The sequence below is a fragment of the Pelmatolapia mariae genome, linkage group LG4 (genome assembly GCF_036321145.2).
Source record: "Pelmatolapia mariae isolate MD_Pm_ZW linkage group LG4, Pm_UMD_F_2, whole genome shotgun sequence".
NCBI lineage: Eukaryota > Metazoa > Chordata > Actinopteri > Cichliformes > Cichlidae > Pelmatolapia > Pelmatolapia mariae.
In genome coordinates this window covers 16,402,501-16,430,057 of record NC_086230.1, presented here as the reverse complement: position 1 = coordinate 16,430,057, position 27,557 = coordinate 16,402,501, and the positions used below count along the sequence as shown (strand labels likewise).

The window sequence follows — 27,557 nt, the reverse complement described above, 5'->3', positions numbered from 1 at the left end:
TGGTCACTTACAACCTTTAGCTTGTCTTTGGATGTTAGAGGAACCTGCTCAGCGAGAACCCTCCCAGAGATTGGTAAGGGAAAATACAAACACCATTCAGCCTAATGTATTTCTTTATTTTTTTAATTGTGAGCACTGGACTGGTAAGAATCCTGATAGAACCCAAGGTGGCTAATGTTGACCATATAGTACTATATGTACTGAGTTAATTGTTAATTTGTTATTGTTTTTCCAGATCCAAGAAATATAAACAATCAAACTGTTTACGTTGATATATTTTTTGATGTGATGCTACTGGGTTTACATCTGTTGATGGTTTGAATCACTGTGGTCACAACTAGCACATTAAAGCTACAGTTGTGTCATGAGCTGTCCGTTAAATTGAAGTGAGGATACATATGTTAAACTATTTGCCCCTTTATAATTTATTATCATTATTATTTGGTATTTGTCTTAATTACATGTTTCTGAATCTCAAGCAAATTTTAATATAAGACAAAGAAAACCCATGTAAATACAAAATGCAGTTTTTAAATGATTACTTAATTGTACCTCTCCAATGGATGTCACTTTTGCAGAGTCTATTTCTCATTGTTGAATGATGAATATGGGCCATACCTGACACAAGTCAGACCTGCAGTCTTTAGATGTTGTTCTGGGATCTTTTGTGATCTCCTGAATGAGTCATTTTTGGCTGACCACTCCTGGGAGGCTACATAACATAATATACAACTTTTCTCCATTTTTGGATAATGACTCTGAATGTGGTTCCCTGGAGTCCCAAAGCCTGAGAAATGGCTTCGTAACCATTCCCAGACTGACAGATGTCAATGACTTCTCAGCTGTTTCTAACTTTCTTTAGATAATTTTTTTGTAGCCTACTGCACTTTCTCAGACAGGTCCTTTTAAAATGAATTAAAGAAATTTAACGCATTTTCCCAATAAAACTTGTTGTTCACAGTCGGGAATAATACATTTAGCTTCTTCTCTTCCTCCCAGCAAAAAGATACCAAAAATGAAGATAATTTGCACATTTGTGATATTGACAATTTGCAGAATGGGTGGGAATCAGAAGGATGTGCACTGGCATTAACAAAGAAAAGTACAGGACAGGATGAGTTGTGTGTTTGTCTCATACCCTATCAGTCCAAAACCTAGATTTGTGTTATAAAAACAAACCTATTTAGTGAATATGGTTTAATATCAACAGTTATATTTCTTCATTCTATACAAATGGTTTTAATAATTTTGATAACAGAAGATTCAGTGTGATCACAAGCAGCTGAAACAGACACAGAGTTTAGTTGACAGTGAATAAGCAGATATGCAAAGCTCAGTTTCTCTTCCTCACTCTCACCTCCAAAAATGATACAGATGAAGACATGTTGCACATTTGTATGGGTGCAGCTTGCAGCATGATTGGAGGTTAAGGAGGATGTAACTTGGCATTAGAAGAAGGGAGATACTGGACAGTATGAATTAATGACACAAGGAGTAACTGAAAGCTAAAGAGTGATCAAAGGTGAAGAATGAGCATGAGAATCAGGGTTTCTCCTTCGTTTCTTTTCTTTTCTTAAAATAGACAAAATAGCCTAATTCAAAAGTCACGGACAGATGTGACACTGACTGTCCTCCAATGTTCTGATAAGCACTACTTTTTGTTCAGAATACTAAAATTTGTGGTTGTTTCTCTTCCTGGCAATGATTTTAACAACAAAATCATAAAAGCATTGTCTCTGTGGTATGAGAGAATAGTCTTAAGTATTTTTAACAAACATACATTATGGTGGATTTTGTACAGCCATTCAACTAGTTCCAGTCACTGTGGTGCTCGAGCACAATAATAAACAGCAGTGTCTTCAGTCTTCAGGCTGTTCATCTGCAGATACAGCTGCTCTTTGCTGTTGTCTCTGGAGATGGTGAACCTGCCCTGAACTGACTGAGAATAATAGATTCTATCACTGTCATATTCGATGATTGCAATCCACTCCAGTCCTTTTCCAGGAGCCTGTCTGATCCAGGCCATCCAGTAGCTGCTGAATGAGATGTCAGAGCCTGTACAGGTCAGCTTGTGGGATTCTGCTGGCCTTTTAACCACTGATTCAGACTGTGTTATAGTCTGACTATCAACACCTGTCGGATTAAAAAAAGAAGAAAGAAAAGTGGTCATTTGCTATAACATAGTAAGACCAAACAACAAATATTTATATCTGTAAATGAAAAATCTTCACCTGCCAAGAACACAGTTAAAAGCAGCAGTCCTGCCCTGAAGTCCATACTGTTAAACTGTGAGTCCACTGCTCTCTGTCATCCTTTCTGCTGTCAGATAAGTACACATGAAAGACATTGCTGTTTTGCATTAACTCCTCCTCACTGGAAGAACTCAGTCAGAATTAATCATTTTCTCAACAAGTTTGATTTGTGCCAGAAATTACTTAAATACAAGTTTTAGTCTGTTTTGCATTTTGAACCTCATATCATTTCAAACATTTCTATATTTCAGCAAAAATGCTTTTTGAAATCAATTTAAAATTCAAGTTTGTTTGCATGCTTTCTTCGAAATAAATATGAAAATAGGAGAGATTTTAGTCATTACCATGACAATGAAATTAGCATGACTGTAGGTGCAAGACAGAAAAAATAAAATGCTGTTTATCATAGTTAAAATAGTGGTAGTATTTCTTGTGAGATTTTTACTCCTTTGTCACTCTATTCACGGTCTAATTAGCTAATAATGAAGACTTAATTCTTCTGGTACAAACAATAAGAGAGGCTGTTACATACTTCAGTGAAATAACATAAAGAAACTAAAAGTAGCATGCATGCAATGGCTGAATGCACAGAGGATGCAAGAGTAAGCATGTGCAAAACACAAACACTAAATGCTTTCATAGCCAAGCATACATGAAGGACAGGAACCACCAGAGGCTCTGGCAGATCTGCTTTATTGTGCACCTCATCCTGGCCTGCTCAGGTGTGCTACATCTATAAGAGGGTGAGCTCCACCCACTAATTACCAAAAAGAAAGGAAACCAGAAAACAAGCCCCGTCACCAGACCATCACTATAGAAAGATACTAGAAGAGATCTCTACATCAAATTAATTTTTGATATGATGTGAAGCAGCTAATACAGACACAAAATTGCTAGCTCATTCAATATGAACTTCAGGCAACACAGAGATGATTGTTCAATACTAAATTAGAGGTTCTATACTTTTTTGTTCGATACTAAAGTAAAGTACAGTAATCCAGGTAGGAAGTGATAAAAGGAAGAATGACTTTTTACAGTCCCTTTTGCAGGAGTTAGAAAAAAATCATGCCCAGATTTTGTGCAGAAGCATGACATTAAAAAATCATATAACTCAGAGTTTCAGAAGAGATTCTTTAGGGGGGTGACATACAGTTGGACACTTCTACCAGTCAATTATACCATGAACATCTTTGACTAAAACTGAGGAGCCTGATCTTCATCCACAGCACAGGCTCCTGTGGATCTCTGCTTTTCAGTTTTATTGGCAACTGGATGTCATCAGTGAAGCAGTGGAAAGATATATTATGCTTTCTAGAGGCAAAATATACAAGAAAAAAAAAGAATTGGGACAGAAACTCTACAAGTACAGGGTGCAGTTGGAGAGAAACAATAGTTGGTCTCACTGAGTCAAAAGTCACTTTAAAAAGGTGAGGCGGATCAACAGTGTGAATTTGTTATTCACAAGGAGCAAGAATAAGCAGCCATAAACATAGCTATGTGTTAAACAGTATAAAAACTCCTGAGTCTTTGTGCAGGTCTCTTGGTGTTTTGGACCACTGTGTCACTAACACGCACACAGTAATAAACAGCTGTATCCTTCGTCTGCAGATTCTGTCCTGTTATTGTTGCTGTTCTGGCAGAAGTGTCTCTGCTGTAGCTGAACTTGTTCTTTAAAGCATCATTTTGCCAAAGGCTGCCTCCACCCCACTGTTGAAAAATCCAGTCCATTGCTTTTCCTTCACGTTGTCTGATCCAACCTGTTGCATAGGTGTTATCAGTCATAGAATAACCAGAAACCTGACAGGTGATGGTCAAAGACTGTCCAGGAGGCAGAACCCTTGATTCCGTCTGGACGAGATCAATACTGTACACACCTGTGGAAAAAGAAATTAACATTATCTCTATCATTTATCTGCATTTCTAATGTTTTTATGAAAGTGAATCCTCTAAAAGCTCCTCACATGATCCAGCAGCCAGCAGCAGTATCAGAGCTAACATGTTTGAAGTTGAAGATTAAATCTTTGGAGTTGATCTGTCTTCTGACTGACAGGCAGACATATTACTCACTTTTAAGTAACTATTATTTGCATATTCTTGAATATATTATGTTTTGAGCCATTCAAGGTATCAGCAGTAAATAGACAATCTGTTTTAAATGTAATGTATTGTTACAATTCTATTTTCAGTTGAGTAAATCTGTTATGTCTAGAACACACAGTCCCAGACTGACAGATGTCAATGACTTTGGTTCTTAGCTTAGATCGTAGCATGATGCTAAAGCAGTTCAAGTTCTAAAATTGGCAAGGCACCAAAACCTGCTGGTTTGTTTGAATTGATCATTATTTATTTCAATCCAACTGTCTATAATTTTACTTGTTTTTATTTAGTCATTTATATTATTTTTGCTTAATGCAGCCAGTTGTTGTTGACAGCATGTTACCAGCAGGACCACCCATCCATCCATCCTTTTTCTTCCGCTTATCCGGGGCTGGGTCGCGGGGGCAGCAGCCCAAGCAGAGAAGCCCAGATCTCCCTCTACCCAGCGACCTCCTCCAGCTTATCCAGGGGAACACCAAGGCGTTCCCAGGTCAGCCAAGAGATATAATCTCTCCAGCGTGTCCTGGGTCTATCACGGAGCCTCTTCCCGGTGGGACAAGCCCGGAACACCTCACCCAGCAGGCCCCAGAAGGGGGCTCCTGTTGAACAGCCCTATTCATTGTGCCCTGCCTTATGGCTTCACATTCAGTTTAATTGATCATCTAAGTTAAAACTATGTGCACTCAACAACACTTCCCATGTAAGTGGCCAGTGTTGTAAAAGGTGGAAGTTGGGTTACACTCTTCTATCCAGTCTCATCCAGCCAATTAAAAGATTGTGCCACAAGAAGCAGCTTGAGTATAGGACTAAACAACAGCACTGAATTAAATTGTTGCAACCTGTTAAGTTGTTGTGGTCTACATTTCTAGGAAGGGGCATTTCAAGTTTCTAGTTAGGTTATGGGATTCAGAATAAATTGCATTCAAGCAGACATGGTGGAACAGAATCTACCAGAAGTACCCCTGGTGACACTACAGCTACAGCATATACTGTGGACAACTGTATGCAAAATTTCAGGGTCCCTTGTCCCCTCTGCTCTTCATGTCCACTACATATCTGAGTTTTTTCACTGCATCTCATCCATTGTCTCCATTAGCCATCTATACACTATTCCTTGCTTCACTACCACCCAAGTGCCAAGTGTGGTCATAAATATGTTTTCAGTTTGCATTTATCTTCTCATCTTTTATCTTGGTTTGTTTACAGTTTCACAAGAAAGGTGCAGTAAACTACCTCAACCTTTGCTTCTGTCTCAGGGGTTTTAGTGTTTAGCTTGTTGTCTAGACCAGCAGTCCCCAACCCCCGGGCCTCGGACCGGTACCGGTCCGTGAGTCGTTTGGTACCGGGCCGCGAGAGTTGAGGCTCAGGTGTGAAATGTATGGTTTTCATGGTTTTTATCGGTTTTCAGCGTTATTTTGTTATCGTTTTTATCGTTAACTCGGTTTTCCTGGGTCTTTTCACGTGTGTTATGAATAAATCTTCTTTTTTTCGGTACCAGCACTAGTTTTATTTTGTTGTATTTATCCGCAACACCTTATTGCTGGTCCGTGAAAATATTGTCGGGCATAAACCGGTCCGTGGCGCAAAACAGGTTGGGGACCGCTGGTCTAGACCATGTATTCTGCTCAGCGCCTGGTGAGGGCAGTAGAGTCAGTCATTAAGCAAATGCACTGTTTGTAAGGTTGGGAAAACCTGCAGTCACCTGACACTGAATGGTAAATGGGAATGGCCTGTATTTATATAGCGCTTGTGACTGACTGAAGAAGTCACTTAGACGAGTGAAGAAATGTTTCTCCCACTAAAAATCGCTACATCCAGATGAACAGAATCAACTTTTCTAGGATTTCTTTACCTGACTTCCCTCAGTATTGAAAGTGAGATATAATTTGAAAATGCAATATTCCTATTTAATTTATGCAGAACACAGACAGCAGAATATTATGTTGTTGGACTTTGAGTTATTTAGTGATGCAGGAAACAACTTCAGGAATACATAAAGGGCTTTTAATAGAATACCTGAAGTGCTCTGCCTGCCCACCTACCTGAACAGAGGTAAACACTACTAGTTCATGCCATGGAGTTTGACTAATTCCAACACACGGTGAATGTGTAAACCACAACACCATGGAGCCACATTAGCTTTGCTTTATTCTGTACCATGGGGACAACTGTAACTGATTAGTACCCAGTAATTACTCAGTATTTGTGCAGGTCTGTTGGTGGTTTAAATAACTGTGGGGCGACGCACACAGTAATAAACAGCTGTGTCCTCAGGCTGCAGATTCTGCCCATTTATTGTCACGGTCTCACCAGACATGTCTCTGCTGTAGCTGAACTTGTTTTTAAAAGCATCATTTTGATAAAGGCTGCCACTACTTCCTCCCCACTGATGAAAAAGCCAATCCATTGGTTTTCCTTCACGCTGTCTGATCCAACCTGTTGCATAGCTGCCATCAGTCAAAGAATAACCAGAGACCCGACAGGTGATGGTAAAAGACTGTCCAGGCTGAATAACCCTTGAGTCTGGTTGAATGAGATCAAACTGTACACACCTGTGGACACAGAAATAAACATTATCTTGGTAATTTGACTTTTTAGCATTTATATTATATTCAGTAAATTCCTTACCGTGTACAACAACCAGCAGTATCAGCGTTAACAGCATTGACATATCATTATTATCAAAGGTGAGTGATATGTGCTGTGTCTGTCTTCTCACTGACACACAGCCACACACTTCCTTTTAATAAACCCTTATTTGCATATTACTGCAGAAATTTTGCTTAAATTAAAGCATATTTATAACCTGTGTCCTCTAAAGCAAAAGTGAATTATAATCATGATGATGAGAGCTTGTATGTGTTCATTAAGCTCAGTCCTTTCTAGAATTTGTTAGTCATTTGTTGTTTGTTAGTTAGAGTGTGTTGTCAGCCCTTTTATATCGTCTAATCTATGCTGTCATTTTAATGAAATGTCATGGATAAGGAGGTGCACAGTATAAGGAAGCTCTGCTATTGTTGTTTTAACTTACCAAAAAGTGTCAGGCTCCGTAATAACCAGCAGTTCCTGCTGCAGTCTTCTTTCATTGTTTCATCTCATTATGACAGAGGTGAGAGAGACTTGTTATTTCATGTCCTGTAGTGTTCAGCATTATTTTACAGCACAATGCCCCCACTCCAAATGATTATTTTATGTCCCTAAATATACACATGCAGTATTTCTGCCATTTACACCCAGACAGTAATTTTATCATCATTTAAAGAAGTTGAAATGGCTCCAGTGTTTCTTGATTTTTTATTTTTTTGGAAAGACAACGGGGCAGAAATATATGTATTATTGCTGAATGTTCTAATCACTAATTATTATTAAGTGATTGGATTGCTGTATTACCATGGTTTAAACAAAGATTAAATAAATATAAAACATTTAGAATTAGGAGTCTTTAAAACAACTAATATGAAATGGATTCTAACCATCAGTGTCACAGTGACATCTGCAGTGTTTTTTATGTACAGCTGTGTGGCTTCTTATATCACTGTGGCTGTCGAGCACAATAATAAACTGCAGAGTCTTCAGCAATGAGGCGGTTCATTTGCAGGTACACTTGATCCACATTGTTGTCTCTAGAAACAGTGAAGCGATTCTGGACAGATGTGGAGTAAACTTTAGTGCCCCCACTTGGAGCAGAAATGTGAGCAACCCACTCCAGGCTTTTTCCTTCAGTATGTTGGATCCAGCTGATATCAGCAGAACCATCTGATATTCCTGCATATGTGCAGGTCAGTTTGTGAGAATCTCCAGGGCGTTTTATCACTGGTTCAGACTCAGTGAGTGTCTGACTGCAAACACCTGGAAAAAAAGAAGTAGACTGATCAGAAAAAAGCCAAACATAATATAGAATAGTGCAGAACTGTGTTATTCACCAGAAATCACTGCTACCAGAATGAGCATTATACATTGGGTTACAGTCATACTGAAAAGTTGTTGTCTGTCTAGTTTGTCTTCACTTTCCCTTTCAATAAGTAAAGCTGGCTGGGACAGTATTTGCATTAACTCCTCCTTAAAGTGTTAAAATAAATAATTCATTCAAAACTTTTAAACTGCACTTCATTGTAGTTTTATAACACACCAAATTTAACATGGATACAATTGTGTTACAGAAACTCTGCTCAACCTGTATTCACAAAACCTAGTTGAAGAAAAGCTCAACTGGACAATGACAGCTATAACAATGCCAAACCCTATTACGCTATTGCTTCCTGAAGTGGAGTGTAAGGACACCGCTATGCACATCAGTAGATTGATCAAATATTATTATATAATTAATAAACAGCAAAAACTAACAAGAAAATAAGGGGGAAACTTATGGTTGTTGATAGTTTTATTAATCTGTTTTTTGTTGTTGTTGTTTATTCAGGAAACAAGAACTTTATTAACAAACTTTGGTCTCATTACAAGAGTTGGTATGTAGTATAAACACAGGGGCAAAAACATTTACAATGAGGGATTTTTAAAAACCAGTAGTTGCTTTGCAAAATTTCCTACCAGTTAGTATCACAACAATATCTGCAGTGTTTTGTGTACAGCTCTGTGGCCTCCTGTATCACTGTGGCTTTCGAGCACAGTAATATACTGCTGAGTCTTCAGTTGTCAAGCTGCTCATGTGCAGATACACTTGATCCACATTGTTGTCTCTGGAAATGGTGAAGCGATTCTGGACAGATGTGGAATAATATTTGGTGCTCCCACTTGGACCAGAAATGTAGGCAACCCACTCCAGCCCTTTTCCTTCAGCTTCTCTGATCCAGCTCATATCAGAACTATCTGATATTCCTGCATATGTGCAGGTCAGCTTGTGAGATTCTCCAGGCCGTTTTACCACTGGTTCAGACTCGGTAAGAGTCTGACTACAAACAGCTAGAAGAAAATAAATATGATCAGAATTGAGCCAAAAAATAAAACTAAGCATGAATACAGAAGAGTGCAAAACTGTGGTGGTTACCAGGTATCACTGATAGCAGAACAAGCATCATACATGTAGATGAAATCATATTGAAAAGTTGTTGTTGTTGTCTGTATGGTTTAGTCGTCTGCGCTTTGTTGTGAATTAAATAAAGATGGATGGATCAACATTTGCATTTGCTCCACCTTAAAGCGTCAAAATAAATAATGTATTAAAATGTATTTAAATTGCAGGAGGAGGTTAGACTTACTTGCTGAGACTGCGGTTTTGCTAATTATAAATATAATATTAAATTACGCGCATAATACTTGTAGTCTTTGTTTGGTAAGCAACTCAATGTCGATTGAAATGAGTGACTTGATGATACAGTGCGTGATTCCAAGAATACACTTGTAAAAATGAAGCAAAATTGAACAGTACAAGCATTAAGTAATACTATGACTTTTTTCCCTGATTATCTAAAGACCTGGATTCTTCAATGCTTTTTTAACATTTTGTTATTTAAATTATAATTGCATGTCATACAAACCAAATAAACTAGTTATTTAAAGGTTTGTGACATCTTATTTTGCTAGTTTGATTAGCAATTAAAAACATTCCAAAGTTTTACTTGACCATCAGCAAACTTCTTAATCCTCCTCAACATGCGTTCACTCCCTTGGCTTCTAATGACTGTGAAAAGGTTTTAGATTTCTTCACTGACAAGATCAACAGTATCAAGTCACAGTTCAAATCTGTACAACTTCAACCACCCCAAGTCTCTCAAACAGCTCTGTTTTCTGAGTTTAAACTAACTTCTTCAACAGATCTTTTGGATGTAGTCTCACACATCTACACTTTACCCTGCCCAACAGAGATCCCTCCTAAATTCATTAAAGAGGCTCACCCTGCCATCTCCCCCTGCTTCTCTCTTTGGTCAATCCTTCCTATTCATCTCGGTGCATTCCAGATTACTTTAAAAAGCCAGTATCTTTCCTCTACTGGAAAAAAACCCCTTAGATCCCTCTGTTTTAAATAATTATAGGCCAATTTCCAAACTCCCCTTTATTTCCAAAATCCTTGAGAAAGCTGTTGCTCGTCAGCTTCTTCAGCTTGTTGATGGAAACAACAACTTCAGTAAATTCCAGTCTAGTTACAGAGTAAACCACAGCACTGAAACAGCTTTAGTGAAAAGTACTAATGATATTCTTATATCCTGCCCTAATTATTATCACTGCTGGGATTCCATTCTGGATTGGGGTTGTTCTGAGTTTATCTGGGCTGTAATCTGAGGTGCTGTTAACTTGCAATTTCTGAGGCTTGTGACTTGGATGAATTTGTCCCCAGCAACAGAGGTGACTCTTGGTCTTCCTTTCCTGGGGCGGTCCACATGTGAGCCAGTTTCATTGTAATACTTTTGGTTTTTGAAACTGCACAGACACATTCAAAGTTTTTGCAATTTTCCAGAATGACTGAGCTGCATTTCTTGAAGTAATGAGGGACTGTACTGATTGGTTCTTGCCATATTATATGAATTCCAACAGTTGTCAAATAGGGCTTACAAGGGTATAAGACATATTTAGAGTTATTATCAATTTTTTTATTTGCTACATAATTCCATATATCTTGCTTCAAATATTTGAAAGTAGTAAAAATAATGAAAAAATCATTAAATCAGAAGGTGTGTCCAAACTTTTGACTGGTAGTTTATGCAAATCAGATTTCCCTGAGTCTTCTCTTTGGTGTGTAGACCACATAAACAGACAATGTCTTTATTAAAAATATATCAATAAATAATAGAATAAAGAAACAATAAGAAAACTTTTTATCTCCCACAGAGAAAAATTTATTACAGAGACTACTAATGATCACATTTTTATCACTGTTATATTCCCATTTACTCAGTATTTGTCCAGGTCTGTTAGTGGTTTTCATCACTGTGGAGCGACGCACACAGTAATAAACAGCTGTGTCTTCCGTCTGCAGATTCTGTCCTGTTATTGTCACTGTTCTTGCAGAAGTGTCTCTGCTGTAGCTGAACTTGTTCTTTAAAGCATCATTTTTATAAAAATCTCCTCCACCCCACTGCTGAAAAATCCAATCCATTGGATTTCCTCCACATTGCCTGACCCATCCTGTTGCATAGCTGTTATCAGTCAAAGAATAACCAGAGACCTGACAGGTGATGGTTAAAGTCTGTCCAGGCTGCACAATACTTGAATCTGGTTGGATGAGATCAATACTGTACACACCTGTGGAGACAAAAATCAAAACGATCTTTGTTATTGATCTGAATTTTTAGCATTGCTATTATATTTATTAGGGTGAATCCATTAAAAACTCCTTACAGTGTCCAGCAGCAGCATTAGCGTTAACAACATCATTGTTATCACACCTGAATGATGTACACTTGTGTGTCCTCTCACTGACACACAGCTACACACTCCCTTTAAAACAAAGACCCCCCTCCCCCAAAAAAACAAAAACAACAACCTTATTTGCATATTGTTACACCCATTTTCTTTAAATGACGGCATATATAGACTGTGTCCCTTAAAGTGAAAGTGAATTATTATTGTGATGATGATGTCAATGAAAGAGTTTGTATGTCCATTAACCTTCTCCTCTCTGAATTTGTGAGTTATTCGTTGTTTGTTAGTAGTGATTGTGTTACAATATGTATTTTCATTTTCATTTTAATAAAATGTCACAGATAAAGAGGTGCCCATTAAAAGGACACTCTGCTTTTATTCTGTTATCACAGTATTAACTTCAGATTTCACCAAAAAGTGTCAGGACAGTGGTATCAGTCAAGAAATACTTTTCACACTGTGAAAACTATTTTGCATTGGCTTCTCCTTAAATTGTTAAAATAAATAATCCATTCAAAACTTGATTTTTTGCCCTTTTTAATGCTCCCACCTAATTAGACTGAATCAGTCTCACAAATCTACGTTAAAATATATTTATACAATAATCTCTCTAAACATCTGATTAACTTGAAATATCAGTCTTATTATTAACTTTTGGCAAATCCTTGGTGAACTAACCAAAATATTTTAATATGTATTTGTTCGGATCCAGATATTGGATGAGGGTTTGGTTTTCCTCAGGGTTTTATACAGCTCTTCGTGCTCCTTGGCTATCACAATGAGAAACTCTATTGACCCATTGCTTCCTGTAGAAGAGTGTAAGGACACTTATATGGGCATCAGTGGATTGAACAAACATTATTATCTGAGTAATAAACAGTAAAAAGTAATAATTGTCAAATTAATGGATATTTTTAATTTGATTTTCTTTTCTTTTGCCAATCAAGGGTCAGGAAACAAGAACTTTGTTATCAAACTTTGGTCTCTTGCGAGAGTTGATCAGACTATGTTTTTTTCCTCTTTCTTTTCTTACAGTATGCAGGATAAACACAAGGGCGAGAACATGTGCAATGAGGGATTTTAAAAACCACCAGTTGCTTTGCAGAATTTCCTATCAGTTAGTATTACAGCAATATCTGCAGTGTTTTGTCTACAGCTCTGTAGCTTCCTGGATCACTGTGGCATTTCAGTACAATAATACACTGCTGAGTCTTCAGCCTTTAACCTGTTAATGTGAAGATACACTTGATCTACATTGTTGTCTCTGAAAAGGTGAAGTGATTCTGGACAAATACGGACTAATATTTTTTGCTTCTACCTAGAGCAGAAATGTGAGCCACTCATTCCAGCCTCTTTCATTCAGCCTGTTAGATCTCGCTGACATCAGCATCATCATCTTATTTTCCTGCACATGTACAAGTCAGTTGGTCTGATTGCAAACACCTGGGAGAAAAATATGATCGTAAACGAGCCAAATATCCTAAGTATGAATACAGAAGAATGCAGAACTGTGTTTACCAGGAATCACTGAAGCTTGATAAGTATTATACATGATATAATAGTGATACTGGAAAGTTCTTGTCTGTCTGGATTTGGTTTATCTTCACTTTGCCACTACATAAAGACAGCCAGATCAATATTTGCAGAGACTCCTCCTCACAGTCAGAAAATAAACAATAAAGCAGTATAGAAGCTTATCAACTAAATGAATTAGTACTGCTTGCTATTAGTTTGTTTATATTGATTCTAAACAAAAATAATAATTAAGAGATTTATTATCATAATATTCAATTCAACTGGGGTCTTTAAATTGAGCTGTGTGGATCCATTATATGGCTTCTGAGTCTAAGTATATAACTTATTAAAATCAAACTAGATTGGAAGAGTCAATAATGAATACTGTCCAACACAGTTTAGCAGAGCCTCACATTACTCTAAAATATTGAATCATTTGATAAGAGCTGAGTAATACTTATAGATATCATGCAGATATTTCCATATTTAAATTGTAATGATAAATGACTCTTTAATATACTGATAATTTTTTAATAATAAGGTTTTAGTAGTATCTCTATATTCAGTATTAGTCTAAGTTCAGGTTTCAAGAACCTGTTGATGCTGTGCCAAAAAAGAAGTCCTGGTTTCTAACCAGCTGGCTGACTGGGGCCTTTCTCTGCAGAGTTTATGTGTTGCCCTCATGCCTACATGTGTTATTTCTGCACCCTAAAGACATGAATGAGTTACATTAATGTGTAATTCTAAACTGGCCATTCAGAATTACACATAATTGTCTGTCTTTCTGTGTTATTCCTGTGATTGACTGGTAAACTGTAATGAGTGAACAGTATACCTGCCTTTGGCTTTTACAGCTGTTTACTATTTGCTACTGCCAATTTAGTTAGATGTTTATTTCATATTTTTTTTTTATAAATTATCAATTTATTTATATTTACGAGGACTGACAATAGGTAAAACATAACTTATTTTTCAAAACAATGCTGCAGTTTTTATTTTTTAAGTGTTAATTTAATATCTAGGAACTTAAATTTAAAACATTTTCAGATAGTTATTTTTCATGTACAGTTTTTGTTTGTCACTATTTATCTTCTAAGCTTGACATGGTTCAGTGCTTCTCACACACACAGTTTTTGCATGGCCTTTTAGTCTCTTATTTCACTGTGGCTCTTTTGCACAGTAATAAACTGCAGAGTCTTCTTGTTTGAGGCTGTTCACCACTAAATTCACACGATTTTGGGAAGTGTCTTTGGTGATGGAAAACTGGCCTTGGAGACTTTGGGCAAATATTGTGCCGGTCCCGCTATCAATGCGTCCGATCCACTCCAGTCCTTTCCCAGGTTTTTGACGAATCCAGTGTAAATAAGTCAAAGAGAGTCCTTGAACTCTACAGGACAGAGTGACTGATTGTCCTGGTCTGCTGACCACTGCCTCTGATGAGGTGAGAGACTGACAGCGAGCACCTAAAAGAGATAAAGAGTTTAGAGGGAAGGAGCTGACATTCAAATTATAATAATATTCTTTTCCTATATTGATACAGACTTCACTCACCTGAAATAAAAGTCAAAAGGAGCAGACTCTGTAAAATGGCCATGGTCATAACCTGGTTGAGACTTCAACTGTAAATGGTGACGTGAATGAGAGATATTTATGCTGTGTAGGCAGAGTGGGTGGAGATTTTACTTCAGTTTGAATTTGCCTGTTCGTGTAACTGAAATGCAGTTGAAGTTATGTAAGCTATCACATTAATGAAATTAAACAGATAAGAAGGTCAAATGATGCTTTGTTACTGGTGTACTGGTTTTTTTTTTTTACCAAAAAGTTTCAGGCAGTATAAACACCAGCTTCTTCAGTCTTTTCATACAGTCTCATGCAGTGAGACAAACAAAACAAATCACACAGTCAGTGCCAATATACCTGTTGAAAACATGTTTCATTGTTTCTCTGCATACTGGCAGATGTGAGAAACTTGTCATTGTATGCCCTCTAGTGTTCCACATTATTTTACTGTTCAATCTCCATGTGTAGTGTTTTGATTATTTATGTCCAGACAATGACTTCAATGAAGACATATCTTTTTAAGCAATACAATTCATTTTATCGGGTAATTAACTTAATTAATAATTAAAAGACCTACTTTTTATAAAACACTTAAAAACTTAAACAGTGTGTTTAAGTATGTTTTAGTAATATCAATATCACTTTTTGTGTGACTTAGTTAATTTGAAGGTTAGCATCATATGTGTTTCATACTTTATTCCACACACAGTTAGGTATTGTGAGTAAGTTGGATGTAGACTGGAGCTCCCAGGCACCTTGAGAGGTTAGGCAGATAGCAAGACCCTTCTCCTTATACCTTGAGCATTTTTTGGCCTTCAGACAACAATTCTCATTGCTACACTGCCAGACAGGACAGGGAAAGAAAAAATAAAAATAAATAAAGGGACCAAAAGTAATTTGACTCAAAGGCTATTTTATGGTCAGGTGTGGACAGTTTCTTTGTTATGTCATTACTAATTAAGCAGATAAAAGTCCTGGAGCTGATCTGAGGTGTGGTGCTGTGAAGGGCAAAATGCAGTCAAAGAAGCTCTATGCAGGTGATACAGGCCATTCTTAAACTGTGGAAACAGAAAACACAAACAAAAAAACATCTGAGAAATTATTACAATATCAGGAGTGGGAAAATCTACAGTTTGGTATATTCTGAGAAAGAAAGAAAGCAGAGAAACACAAAAAGATCTGGATATCAACAGAAGACAAGAGTAGTGAATGATCACAAAATTATTTCCATGGTGAAAAGAAACCTCTTTAAAACAGTCAACCAAGTGAACAACACTGTCCAGGTGGTATGCGATTTGATATCCAAGTCTACCATGAAGACAAGACTGCATGAAAGCAAGTACAGAGGGTTCACTGCAAGGTGCAAACCACTCATGAGCCCCAAGAACAGAAAGGCTAGATAAGACTTTGATAAAAAAAAAAAACATCTAAAAAGGCCAACACAGTTCTGGAAAATATTTTTTGATTGGATGAAACCAAGATCAACCTCTACCAGAATCATGGTAAGAAAAAAGTATGGAGAAGACATGGAGCAGTTCATGAGCCAAAGCATAACACATTATCTGTAAAACACTGTGGAAGGTGATTGATATATGTATTTTTTGTCTGCTTATTTTGTTGGTTTTTGTTTTTTGCCCTTTATCCCCGTCCCTCTTCCCCGCTGTTTTTCTTTCCCTCTTTCTTTCTCCCCTTTCTTTTCCCCAGTCAAGTCTGTCCTGTATTCAGCAAGTGAAAATAAAATAAAATAAACAATAAAAGGTGAATCAAATAGACCATTACGGTAAGGCTGGGATGGTCCACTTGGTAAAGTAAATCCGTTGGGCATCTTTCTTCACCTTTAGACAATAATTCTGATGGCAAAAGAGCCAAACGGGACAGGCCAAAAAAAAAACAACAACAAAAAAAAAACCCCACTGTGGAAGCAGTGTGATGGCATGGATGGGAGGATGCATTTCACTTGTTGAAGAGTACGCTTTTGGACAGAAAGGCACACAAACAAACAGCAACTGAAAGCCAGCATCTGCTGATGTCCATGAGCCACAGACTTAAGGCTGTCACTGCCAGCAAAGTGTTTTTAACCCAGTTTTAGAAATGAACATTTTATTTGCAGTAATTTTATTTGCCCGATTACTTTTGAGCCCCTGAAATAAAGGGATTGTGTTACAAAATGCTTTAGTTCCTCACAGTTTTATGCAATCTTTTTGTTCAGCCGTCTGAATTAAAGCTGAAAGTCTGCACTTCAACTGCATCTGAGTTGTTTCATTTAAGATTGATTATGCTAATGTACAGAACCAAAATTGGAAAAAAACATTTTCTCTGTCCAAATATTTTGGACTTGCACACAAAGTTAGCTCTATAGTTTTACAAGTTCTCATCTCAAAGTGTAACAAATTACGCCATGTGACAAATTGTCAGTACGTTATGCTTTTGGCCACCCAACATGTCTCTATGTTATGTGTCTGGAAATGTCAGGAAACATGAGAACCATCTGGAATGAATCTACACATGTACATTTCTTTTACTTTCTCATCATTAATCGCATTGGAAGAGACTATCTAATAGACAAAGTTCAACCACATTATGATGATAGATTGAAGCAATAAATTAATGAAATATTAGAAAAATTGAATTTGAAAATTGTATGTGTTAGCAGAGCTGCTCTGTGCAGTGTTATGGCATAATACTTTTGAGGGAGAATAAAAAGTCAACACACATATCTTATTTCTGACGGAGGACTCTTCCACTACACTTCTCCAGTCCATTCACAAAGTCGTTGCATGGTGAGACATGGATAGGAAGTGGGCGGAGCCTTTTACCGTCATTTTATTGTGACGCAAAGTACAAACACCTGTGGACACACAATCCAACACCCCCACTTGTACACAGGTTGGGGAAAAACAGTCCTCCGGAAAAACATCTTACATTCCAAACACAAATACAGAGAATTTGTCTAACTTAGACTTTGAAACTGGTTTCGTCTACCATTGACTCAGTTGGACAGTAATCAATGAGCACTTTCCTTTCATGTACAGCTGACCTTATAAAATGATATTTCACATCAATGTGTTTACATCTTTGTCTGTTCACTGGATTTTTTGACAAAGCGATTGTTCCCTGATTGTCCTCCAATATCATAGGTATTTCATACTCAAACTCATCAAGATCTTGAATCAAATAAGTCAAATACATACATTCCTGAATTGTTGCTGCTAATGCCATGTATTCGGCTTCACAAGTTGATAGTGCTGTAGTTGTCTGCTTTTTGGTTTTCCATGATATCAAAGGACCATTTTCATTTAGGCTTACACAATAACCTGTCATACTGCGTCTATCAGAAACATCGGATGCCCAGTCTGCATCACTGTATGCTTGTAGACCTAGTTTTCCACTTGAACATTTCCTAAAACACAGTTCTTTTCCTTGACTACCTTTTAGATACCTCAGAACATGTTTCACTGCTGTCCAATCATCAACAGTTGGCGCATTGAAGTGTTGTGACAGTTTGCTGACAACATAGCTTAAATCAGGTCGCGTACAATAGCTCAGATAAATAAAACATCCTACCGCTTCACGATATCTCCTCACATCTGGTAATGTCTCGAATTTATCAGAATGAGTCCATTTCTGTTCACAGGGTGTTAACCTTGGCTTACAGTTTTGCATGTTAAATCTTTTTAAAATGTTCTCAATATATATTTTCTGTGACATTTTGACACATTCTTTTTCTTGAAGAAAATCTATTCCTAGAAAATGGTTAAGTTTCCCCAGATCTTTCATTTGGAATTTAGAAGAGAGCATTTCTTTCACGCCTGAAAGCACATTTTCATTGTTAGCTGCAATGAGTAAATCATCCACCCACACTATGATGATTACTTTTTCACTTTCAGTTTCTTTTGAATACACACAATGATCAGCAATATTTTGTCTAAAGCCACAACTGCTTAAATAGTCATGTAAGGTTTGGTTCCAGTTACGACCCGATTGCTTCAGCCCATAAAGTGATTTCTTTAGTCTGTACACCAGTTTATTAGTCTCACTTGATTCTTTCTCAAAACCTTCTGGTTGTTGTATATATATTTCTTCATTTATTGGTGCGTGTAGATAGGCGGTTTTTACATCCATCTGGTGAACCAACATATCATCCTGAACCACTTTCTGCATCAAAACTCTCACACTCGATAAATTAGCAGTCGGTGAAAAAGTCTCCTCATAATCAACTCCTTTTGTTTGACTAAAACCTTTAGCCACAAATCGAGCTTTATATCTGTCTGATCCGTCTGAGTTCTTTTTAACGGCATAAACCCATTTACCCCCCACTGCTTTCTTACCCTCTGGTAAGGTGGTTAAAGTAAATGTGTCATTCTCCTTAAGGGATTGAATTTCTTCATTCATCGCTTTTTCCCATTCTTTTGACTCACTTGACACAATAGCTTCGCTAAATGATGTGGGTATTTCACACAACAATCTGTAGCAATAATCAACACTGGTTTGCATCTGTTCATTTTCACACTCTTTCACATCCGTGATATAATCACTCAAATAATCAGGTCTCTTTCTGATTCTGGATGGATAACGTGTAGCTCCAGCATCTACTTTATCCTCAGTTTTAACCTCGGACTCAGTTTGACTGCTTTCACTACCATCTGGAGTGTCCTCATCCTTCGTCTGTTTGGGTTCACCATCTTTTCTGGATTCATAAACCTCATCTTCATACATCTGATCACTCTGTGTTTGTTGATCCATTGTCACGGGATTTAGTATTTTTATCAATCTGTGCTTTTCAACCTTCCCGGTTTTTGGGAAATAGATCAAATATGCTGGACTATTTTTGTCATATCCCAAGAAAACACCTTTGTCGCATCTTGGATCCAGCTTTCCCCTATTTTGTTTATAAGCATAGCACAATGATCCGAATTTTTTCATTCTAGAAAGATCAGGTCTTTTTCCAGTTAACATCTTATACGCTGTCTGACCTGTGCGTTTGTTAAAACATCCGTTCCTAATCACTCCCGCGGTTTGTACTGCATATGGCCATAAAGACTTTGGCAATTCGCTCTCAACTAACATGCATCTCGCCATGTCAAAAAGTGTACGCCAGTTCCTCTCTGCTGTTCCGTTTTGATGAGGCGAATATGGCGCCGAAGTTTCCTGCCTAATGCCGTGTCTACTTAATAAATCTCTGAACTGTCTGCTTGTAAATTCAGTTCCATTATCAGAACGAATGCACTTGATTTTCCCATATGACGCCACATTTGCAATAAATCTTTCAGTTGCTTGAGTTGTATCACTTTTGTGTTTCAGATTATATACAAATGTTGCACCTGAATAATCATCAACTAACGACAAAACAAACTTAAACCCTTCCTTAGAGTTTGGCGTAATCGGACCAGCTAAATCCGTATGTACCAACTCTAATGCTGCCCTGGCCTTTTCATCTGGTTCTCGGTTCCTAGTTTGAGTAAACTTCCCTTGTATACAGGCTTCACATTGCATATTTTTGTTGATTTTACCCTTAATTTCCATTCCATCAACGACATTTTGCAGATTTTGAACATCCTCATAATTACAGTGTCCTAGAATTTCATGCCACGTTTGCATATCAAAACATCCATTACATTTATCTTCAAACTCTTGCACAGTGTTTATAAAGAACAGTCTCTCGTGTTCATATATAGGGAATTTTGTTCCATCAACATGTTTAAGAAAACTGTCCCCGTGTTTGAAAACCACAGTGGCTCCGTTACTAGTAGCTGCTTTTACTGACAAAATGTCCTGTGGGAACGATGGAATGTAGAGTGCTTGTTTCAATGTTACCTTGTGGCTGCGTCCTTTACTGTCGATCATACTTATCTCAGCATCTCCTCGCCGCTTTGCAGCTCCTCTGCTCCGCCTTCCGTCAGTCAACTCCACACAATGAGCCTCGGGTCGAAATGTGTCATCAAAAGTCTTAAAACTCTCGATCTTCGTGAAGATATGTGACGTCAACACGTTCTCACTCCCAACTCGTCAAATGTGTGACGCATGGTCAGGCTCCCTCTGCTTCACTTATCGACGCGCAGGGTACCCCCCTGGCGTCGAGAATTGACGTGCAGGGTCCTCCTATTGAATACTATACTGATCCCTAATCGTTGTTTATTGACGACAAGAGATTTCCGCGGAAGAGCCTGTTGTTCGTATATTTATACATTTCCGAAATCACATTGTAGTGACGTGTACTGAACACAACTACCTGAGAAACAGCAGATACAGCAGATAAATTTATTATAGGCCATTACTTTTGTATCGTTTATTGCATTTATGGAGGGAGAGGTGCATGCTGGGTAATGGCACAGCTAGCGACCGGGTGACTTTATTCACCCGCTTCGCCTGTTATCAGTCCATACAATGGGCGTTATTAGCAGAAATCAGTCCCATAGATATGGGCCATCCACCTGCTAGATTGTTCAGAAGGTTGTTATCATCCATCCAGATGGAGGATCAGTGACAGGAGCGTGGAAGACTCCAGAATCCACTCTGGCTGGAATCCGGTGGATGCAGCAGTGTTTACAGGTAAGACCATTTAAACGGACAGCATTTATAGAATGACTATTAAAAGTCAGCGAGTGTCAATAATGTTAATTTGGTTATGTTAGTAATACAGCGAGTGCTAATATAACAGCTTTAAGATGCATTTGTAGATATTATTACGTGTTTTACCGTCTTTATGGTGCTAGCTTAAAGCTACGGTGTAAACGTTAGCTTATATTGTAGTAAAGCTGTTACTGTTTAAACGATGTTAGCACAGAAATATTAGCTTCTGACATGACTGATGAAGTTACTAGTTAATAAAGTTTCCAGTAAAGTGATTAATTGCAGCCACAGATTGACAGTAAATATCCAGATTAGCTTCAATGCATCTGTAATGAATATGTGCAAGTTTCAGTGCTTCGTTTAAACTGTATGATACTTATACTGACCCAGGGTCAGTGTAAAATACAATCCTAGCTGTGTGAACAAAGCCTGGCTCCTTTAATCCTGCATGACAAACCTCAGGATGCAGGTTATTATGACTCTTTCCTGCTGGCACACCTGTCACACCTGAGAGTCAGCTAGAAACTTACAGTGAGGTGGAAAATCATGCAAAGACTGACAGACTTTGTAATACTGTAAATGATCAGTGATTCAGGTTAACACTAAACTTTAAACTGTACCTCTGTGTGTGCTGAACATTTAGGATTGAGTCAGGCTGCATTGACTGTGGGACTTCTCTGTGTTAAAAACAGGTTGAAGACGGCTCAGAAACATTTGAAGATTAAAATTTAGCATTATGGCTGCTGGTGGTTTGTAAAGCCTCTACTCAGCTGTATTTTTGTTACTAATTTATGTTAGTTGTTGTTTAACACAGATTTCAGAAGAGCAAAGATGATCACTGTTGCTTAATCCTTAATAGTTTAACTGGATTGGAAATCAAAAAAATCCAGATTCTTCTTCCCCAGAAGTTTCATTTGTCAGTGTGGGACTGCTGAGTCACCTGAAGAACTCATTTCATTCTCCACGATGTTGATTTACAGAAATGTTTCACAGGAGCTGGGTGAACTAGTGTGTTTCCATAAATTACCTCTGTATGAATGTACTTCTTAAATGTAGGCAAGTGTTTGTCCTTTTTTGTTCCTCAGGTACAGCACGTGATATTAAGGGCAGGCGGTCATCACTGGGAGAAGACAAGAAGCAGACGTACTTCCAAGAGGGAGCTGCAGTGAGGACACAGCCTGGTCATTGAGGTCAGAGGTCAGAATCTGAAACAGCTCAGGTTTATAATTTTTGGGGTTATAAAAAAAATTGAAATGTATTTATAGAGAAACCTTTAAATAATATTTCAAATAATAGTCATAATTATGATTATTATTAGAAATATCAAACATTTAAGTGGATTTTCTGTTACACGTATTGTCTTAGCCCTGCAATAACTGGCAGCCTGTCTTTGTCCTGTATCAGCTGGGATAGGCTTCATCCTCCCGCGACCTTGAATTGGATACATGAATTGTATTGAATTGTATTCCAATTATGTAATCTGATCATTTACAAACTCAAGGTATCCAATCAAAATGTAAGTAATAATGATAAAAATGGGAAAGCAGAAATAAGTGTGACATGAATGTAAATGTGTGAGCTGACATAGAGGACAGCTACATGTAGTCTGAAAAACCTTTGTTGTCAAGTTTGCAGGTCCATCAGCACGAGACATTCTTACATAGAAGAGACTGTTAAAGTCTCTAACTCAGTGAAGTCCCGTCTGTTTGGATAAATATAGTAAGCTGATGTATGTGCATTTATTGACACATTTTCTCAAGTGCTTATCCAGTTCAGGATCACAGTGGAGCTGCAGCTGGATATGTTCAGTAAAGAAACCTTACAAAAGTTAACAATAAACCTGCATCTCTGTACGTTGTTGTCCACAGGATGAGAAAATCAAACTGGAAGACTGTGGAACATGTTAATAAATGTTTGTGTTTATCCCTGTGTCTTTCACAGGAGGCGCTGAAAGGTTTCCCTAATAGTTCCTGGTGAATCAAAGCAGAACCATAAAGGTTGCTGGACTGCATGATGGCCTTACCCCTGAGCAGTCATCCTGTTAAAGGAGGAACTAGTTAGAAGCTGTTTTCAAAGTAGCAGAGCAGATTTCATCTCAAGTAAGCGATTAACTGTTTGTTCGTTTGTTCTGCCACTTAAAGAGCATTTAAGGACGTCTTTTGAGTGTCTAGTTGAATTAATTCTACTGGCTCTCATGGTCATTTGTGATTATGGACATATTTTTCATGTTTTCAACCATTTAGTAAATTATATCTATTTAGTAATATCTGTCAGCTATAAGATGTAATATAAAAATATCTAAATATCTCCTGCCCGTTATATTTTAATGATGTAAGACCAGATGTCTGTTATCGTGTTACATAAGCATTCCTCGCATATCAATGAGATGCTGTACAGTACAATCCTACTGACACAGCAGAGGGATAACGACGGCTATTTAACATCGTTGCACAACACATTCGAGCTGCATGATGCAGACAAAGTGACTAAATCATCTTTTTGTGGTGTATTGTCTTCAAACCAGCAGACAAAGCCGATGGCAGAAGATGTTTGGAGAAGAACTTCAGGCCGTGTACTGACAAGGTATTTTTTTCTTGTTATCAAAAGACATTTGGAGTGACGGCTTCTACAACTGTGCTGATGTGAAGCTTACAGTCTAAGAAGTCACAGTGTTGATATTCAGCACAAAGAGAAAAGCTCACTTGTTTGAATTTATTTACAATCATAGTTTTTATAAATTCTGACTGTAAACAGCTTTTACAGCTTTGATGTTGTTTGACACTCGATATCAGGTGATGGGATTTAATTTAAAGGTTTCTATGTCCCAATGAGCCATTTACACTGACCAGTGTCAGTTTGACTGTAACACATTCATTATTTAGATCCAGCATTTCTAAGAGAAATAACTGAATGTAAAAATGGCAGCCCTCAGGCCAGGCTTAATTGATAGAGATATATGCATGCATTATGAAATTTATGTATCCCAGATCATTTTTATTCATCTAGTCCTGGCAGACCCACCCCTTTCTCCCAAGTTAACTGCAACCCAAAAGAACTAGTGGGGCTATTTACACACTCACAACCAGTGTGGGGTAAAAAGAGCCACCAAAAACCTGTCAGCCTGCACAGCTACAGATGTGCTAAAAGCTATAAGACTTAGAAGCTCTGCTTATGGAGAAACTTTCTAAGTCTAACAGAGGACAGGTACTCCTGCCCAAATAACATGATATAACCCCACATACAGCCCAGCCATAAAGTGAACCAAGTCATTTGGTTAAAGACAGCATGGGACCAAATGCATGTAACCAGCCTGCTTCAACCTAACATTTCTTCCTCCTGAATTAAATGAATGAATGGATGAAAGTTAAATGACTATAAACCTAAAGCCACTAGTTCCCACACTGGAGTTCCCTGACACTGTGTTAACTGTACTGAGCTTGTATCAACAGTTGTAACAGGCTAAGCTACCTGAGAGACTGCATTGAGTGATTGTTTCTATCTTAATGGTTTCAGCTCATATGTTCTTTTTCCTTTCAGTAGATCAAAGCAGCTCGTGCTCTTTCTGCTTCCATTTTGATGGCAAGAAGAAGAAAAAGAAGAAGAAGAAGACTTCAGCGACGTGGCGTTCATGGTCTCAGTGGACAGTCATGGTCACATACTGCATGTGGTTTTAAAAGCAACATGTCTGTTCACCACAACAATCGAGATGTGTAATATCAGTGCAGCTACGGTTTGTTCTTGAACATCAGTTCTGTTTTCTACTTTGACCACTTAGACCAAAAAAGTGTTGTTTTCAGATTCTTTCTTTTAAATCTGTAAAGCACCTGTTCATTTTTTATTACAATTAGTTTCACATAAATAGTAGTGTTTCCTTTATGATCTTTTAATGCTTACACTACACTGTACACGTCTACATTAGAGACATTTCTGTTACCCATTTATGAGACTGGGCTGCTTGACTACAATTTGGAAATGGATGCAAAATCACACGGATCGTGCTATTGTTTGTTATTTAATATGATTCAATTCAATAAAACTTTATTGAAGGTTGACCCCGAGGAAAATTTGGGTTAAGGCCAACACAGGACGTGTCTGACTAAGCAAAGATTAATCTGATCCCATTTCTACCTGTCTCTACTGTTTCAACTGTAACTGTCAGGATATATATTTATTCCAGCTCTCATAGGGCAAAGGAATGACTCAGACTTGTCAAATGTTCTTTGACTTGATAAACAATTTGAAGTTCACAATTTTCTTACAAATAAAACTATAATGACAAACATGAACAGCTGTGCTTATTTCTGAGACATGATTTTTTTGAATGTGTTCATATTTAGACAGTGTGCATCTGTATGCTGAAACTGTAATGGTGAACCTGAGGTGATGGTCAACAGAAGGCAAATATATATAAATATAAAACAATACTGAAGTAATGTCTTTACCCTCTGCAGTGTGTGGACGCTGTGCACACAATCACCTTAATCACTGTAGTAAACATGCACCGCTAGCTCACGTGACTGACTGTCTCCATGGTTACATCGTATATTATTAGCTATGCAAACAGCTTCCAAAGATACCGCCATAGCTCTCTGCAGCTGTAACGCTTTCATGCTTTACAAATCATTTCACGTTTTTGATAGTTATGAAGACAGAATATGTTTTTAAAGTTATGCTAGGCGGTTGCTATGGTGGTTGCTGTGGACTAGGCTGGGCCGCGCGTCCGATTCCTGTTATTAGCTGTCCGCCGTAGGAAGGCTGCGTTCCGTTTAGAAGTAGCGACAGTCTGCCGTAACTCAAACTCAAACCCCGCTTTGTTCTGTAATTAAAGGGCTTTTATAGCCGTTCATGACACGCACGCACATAAAGCACTTTGCCTCACCATGAGAATGCAGCTTTACTAAAACCTTTAAAGTATCTGATATAGGATAGAAAAATGAAGCAACCACAGATTTAATGATGAAGACTCTGGGTTCTGTAGTTCACGTTTTACAGTCCTGAATGACTCACTGCACATCCAAATAATTTATTGAAGAGGAGTTTAGAATGCACTTTACATTTAGACTGTTGCTGTTTAATTTTTTACATTGTTACTGTGTTATGTCATGAATAAGGTTCACCTGCTGGGGGTTTGATGGATCAGCTGGACAATACAGTCAAAGACAGACTTCATTCATGATATGCAAGAATCCTAGTTGGATTTTTGTTTTCACTCATATTTTAGAACCAAATATTGAAAACAACTCTGACAGACTGGATACCTGGTCAGGGTGTACATTACCTTTCACTCAAGCATCCCAGGACAGAGCCCTGCCCCACCATGAGCCTGGGTGGATACGTGGTTAAAATATAAAATGACTGATACTGAATATGAATATTTCATGAAAATCAAATTATAATATGAATTCCTAGATGTTTGTTATATCCAGCAAGAGTAATATGTCAGACATATGTCTGAATTGCTAACCCTAACCCTAGCTCAACAGACCACAATGCACTGGACTGTCAGTATTATTACATGCTGTGAACATAAGTAGCTTTGATCACAGTTTATGTTGTAAAAGAGAAGGAATATTGAAAAAAAGATCAACATTGTGATATCATTTCTTCCAAACTGACCAGAAACATGCTTGTCATACTCTCACAGCACAGGATCAGACTCACTGTGCATGACGGCTCAGGCCAATAATGTTTGTTAGATTGTCAGTTGTTTAGTGTGCTTCTGTACAGTTAGGGTCACCATCTCTATTTCAGTATAATTAATATGCAGAAAACACTAAAAGTTGATTGTCTTCCAATATTCTAGCATAATTAAAAAACTTTGACTTTGTTAGTACATATTGTTACAGTCCTAATGCCAATATGATTCTTCATAACGCCTGCTTTGAAATACTGAGCTTTAAAATTGACCTGATGAAAGATAATTTACAGTGGCAGTCTGTCAGGATAATTCTGACTATAAGATCACTGTATTAATCTGAATCCTTCTGAAATGTGCTATGAATGAATGCTGATGCAACTCACTGTGGGAAAGCTGTTAATAAAATGAATCTGTGACACATGCAACACATTCACAGAGGAAGAGGAAACAAAGGGAGGACACGCAGAGGCTGTGTTAAAGTCAGAAGTCCAAATCTTTAGTCAAAAACAGGCAGTGGTTACAAACAGGAAGACAAGCAGTCCATCAAACAGTCTACAGGGTCAAACATACAGAGAATTCAAACAGCAGTAAAAAATAACTGGACACTGAAA

The 27,557-nt window shown here is 37.7% G+C and overlaps 1 protein-coding gene and 1 long non-coding RNA gene across 2 annotated transcripts in view; one reads left to right on the top strand and one right to left on the bottom strand.

Moving 5' to 3' along the window:
- LOC134626108 (Ig heavy chain Mem5-like) overlaps nt 1-14,778 on the bottom strand; it is an 83,687-nt gene extending 68,909 nt beyond the window's left edge. The window contains exons 1-2 of the mRNA XM_065470558.1: nt 14,730-14,778; nt 14,346-14,641 (exon numbers count right to left, since the gene is read on the bottom strand). Of these exons, the coding sequence (XP_065326630.1) occupies nt 14,346-14,641; nt 14,730-14,778 (345 nt within the window). The remainder of the gene's footprint in view (nt 1-14,345; nt 14,642-14,729) is intronic.
- Nucleotides 14,779-23,083: 8,305 nt separating this feature from the next.
- LOC134626118 (uncharacterized) lies at nt 23,084-25,238 on the top strand. Its single transcript, XR_010093797.1, has 3 exons — nt 23,084-23,407; nt 23,833-23,891; nt 24,849-25,238. It is a non-coding gene; the product is annotated as an uncharacterized LOC134626118 (long non-coding RNA).
- The last annotated feature ends 2,319 nt before the right edge of the window (nt 25,239-27,557 follow it).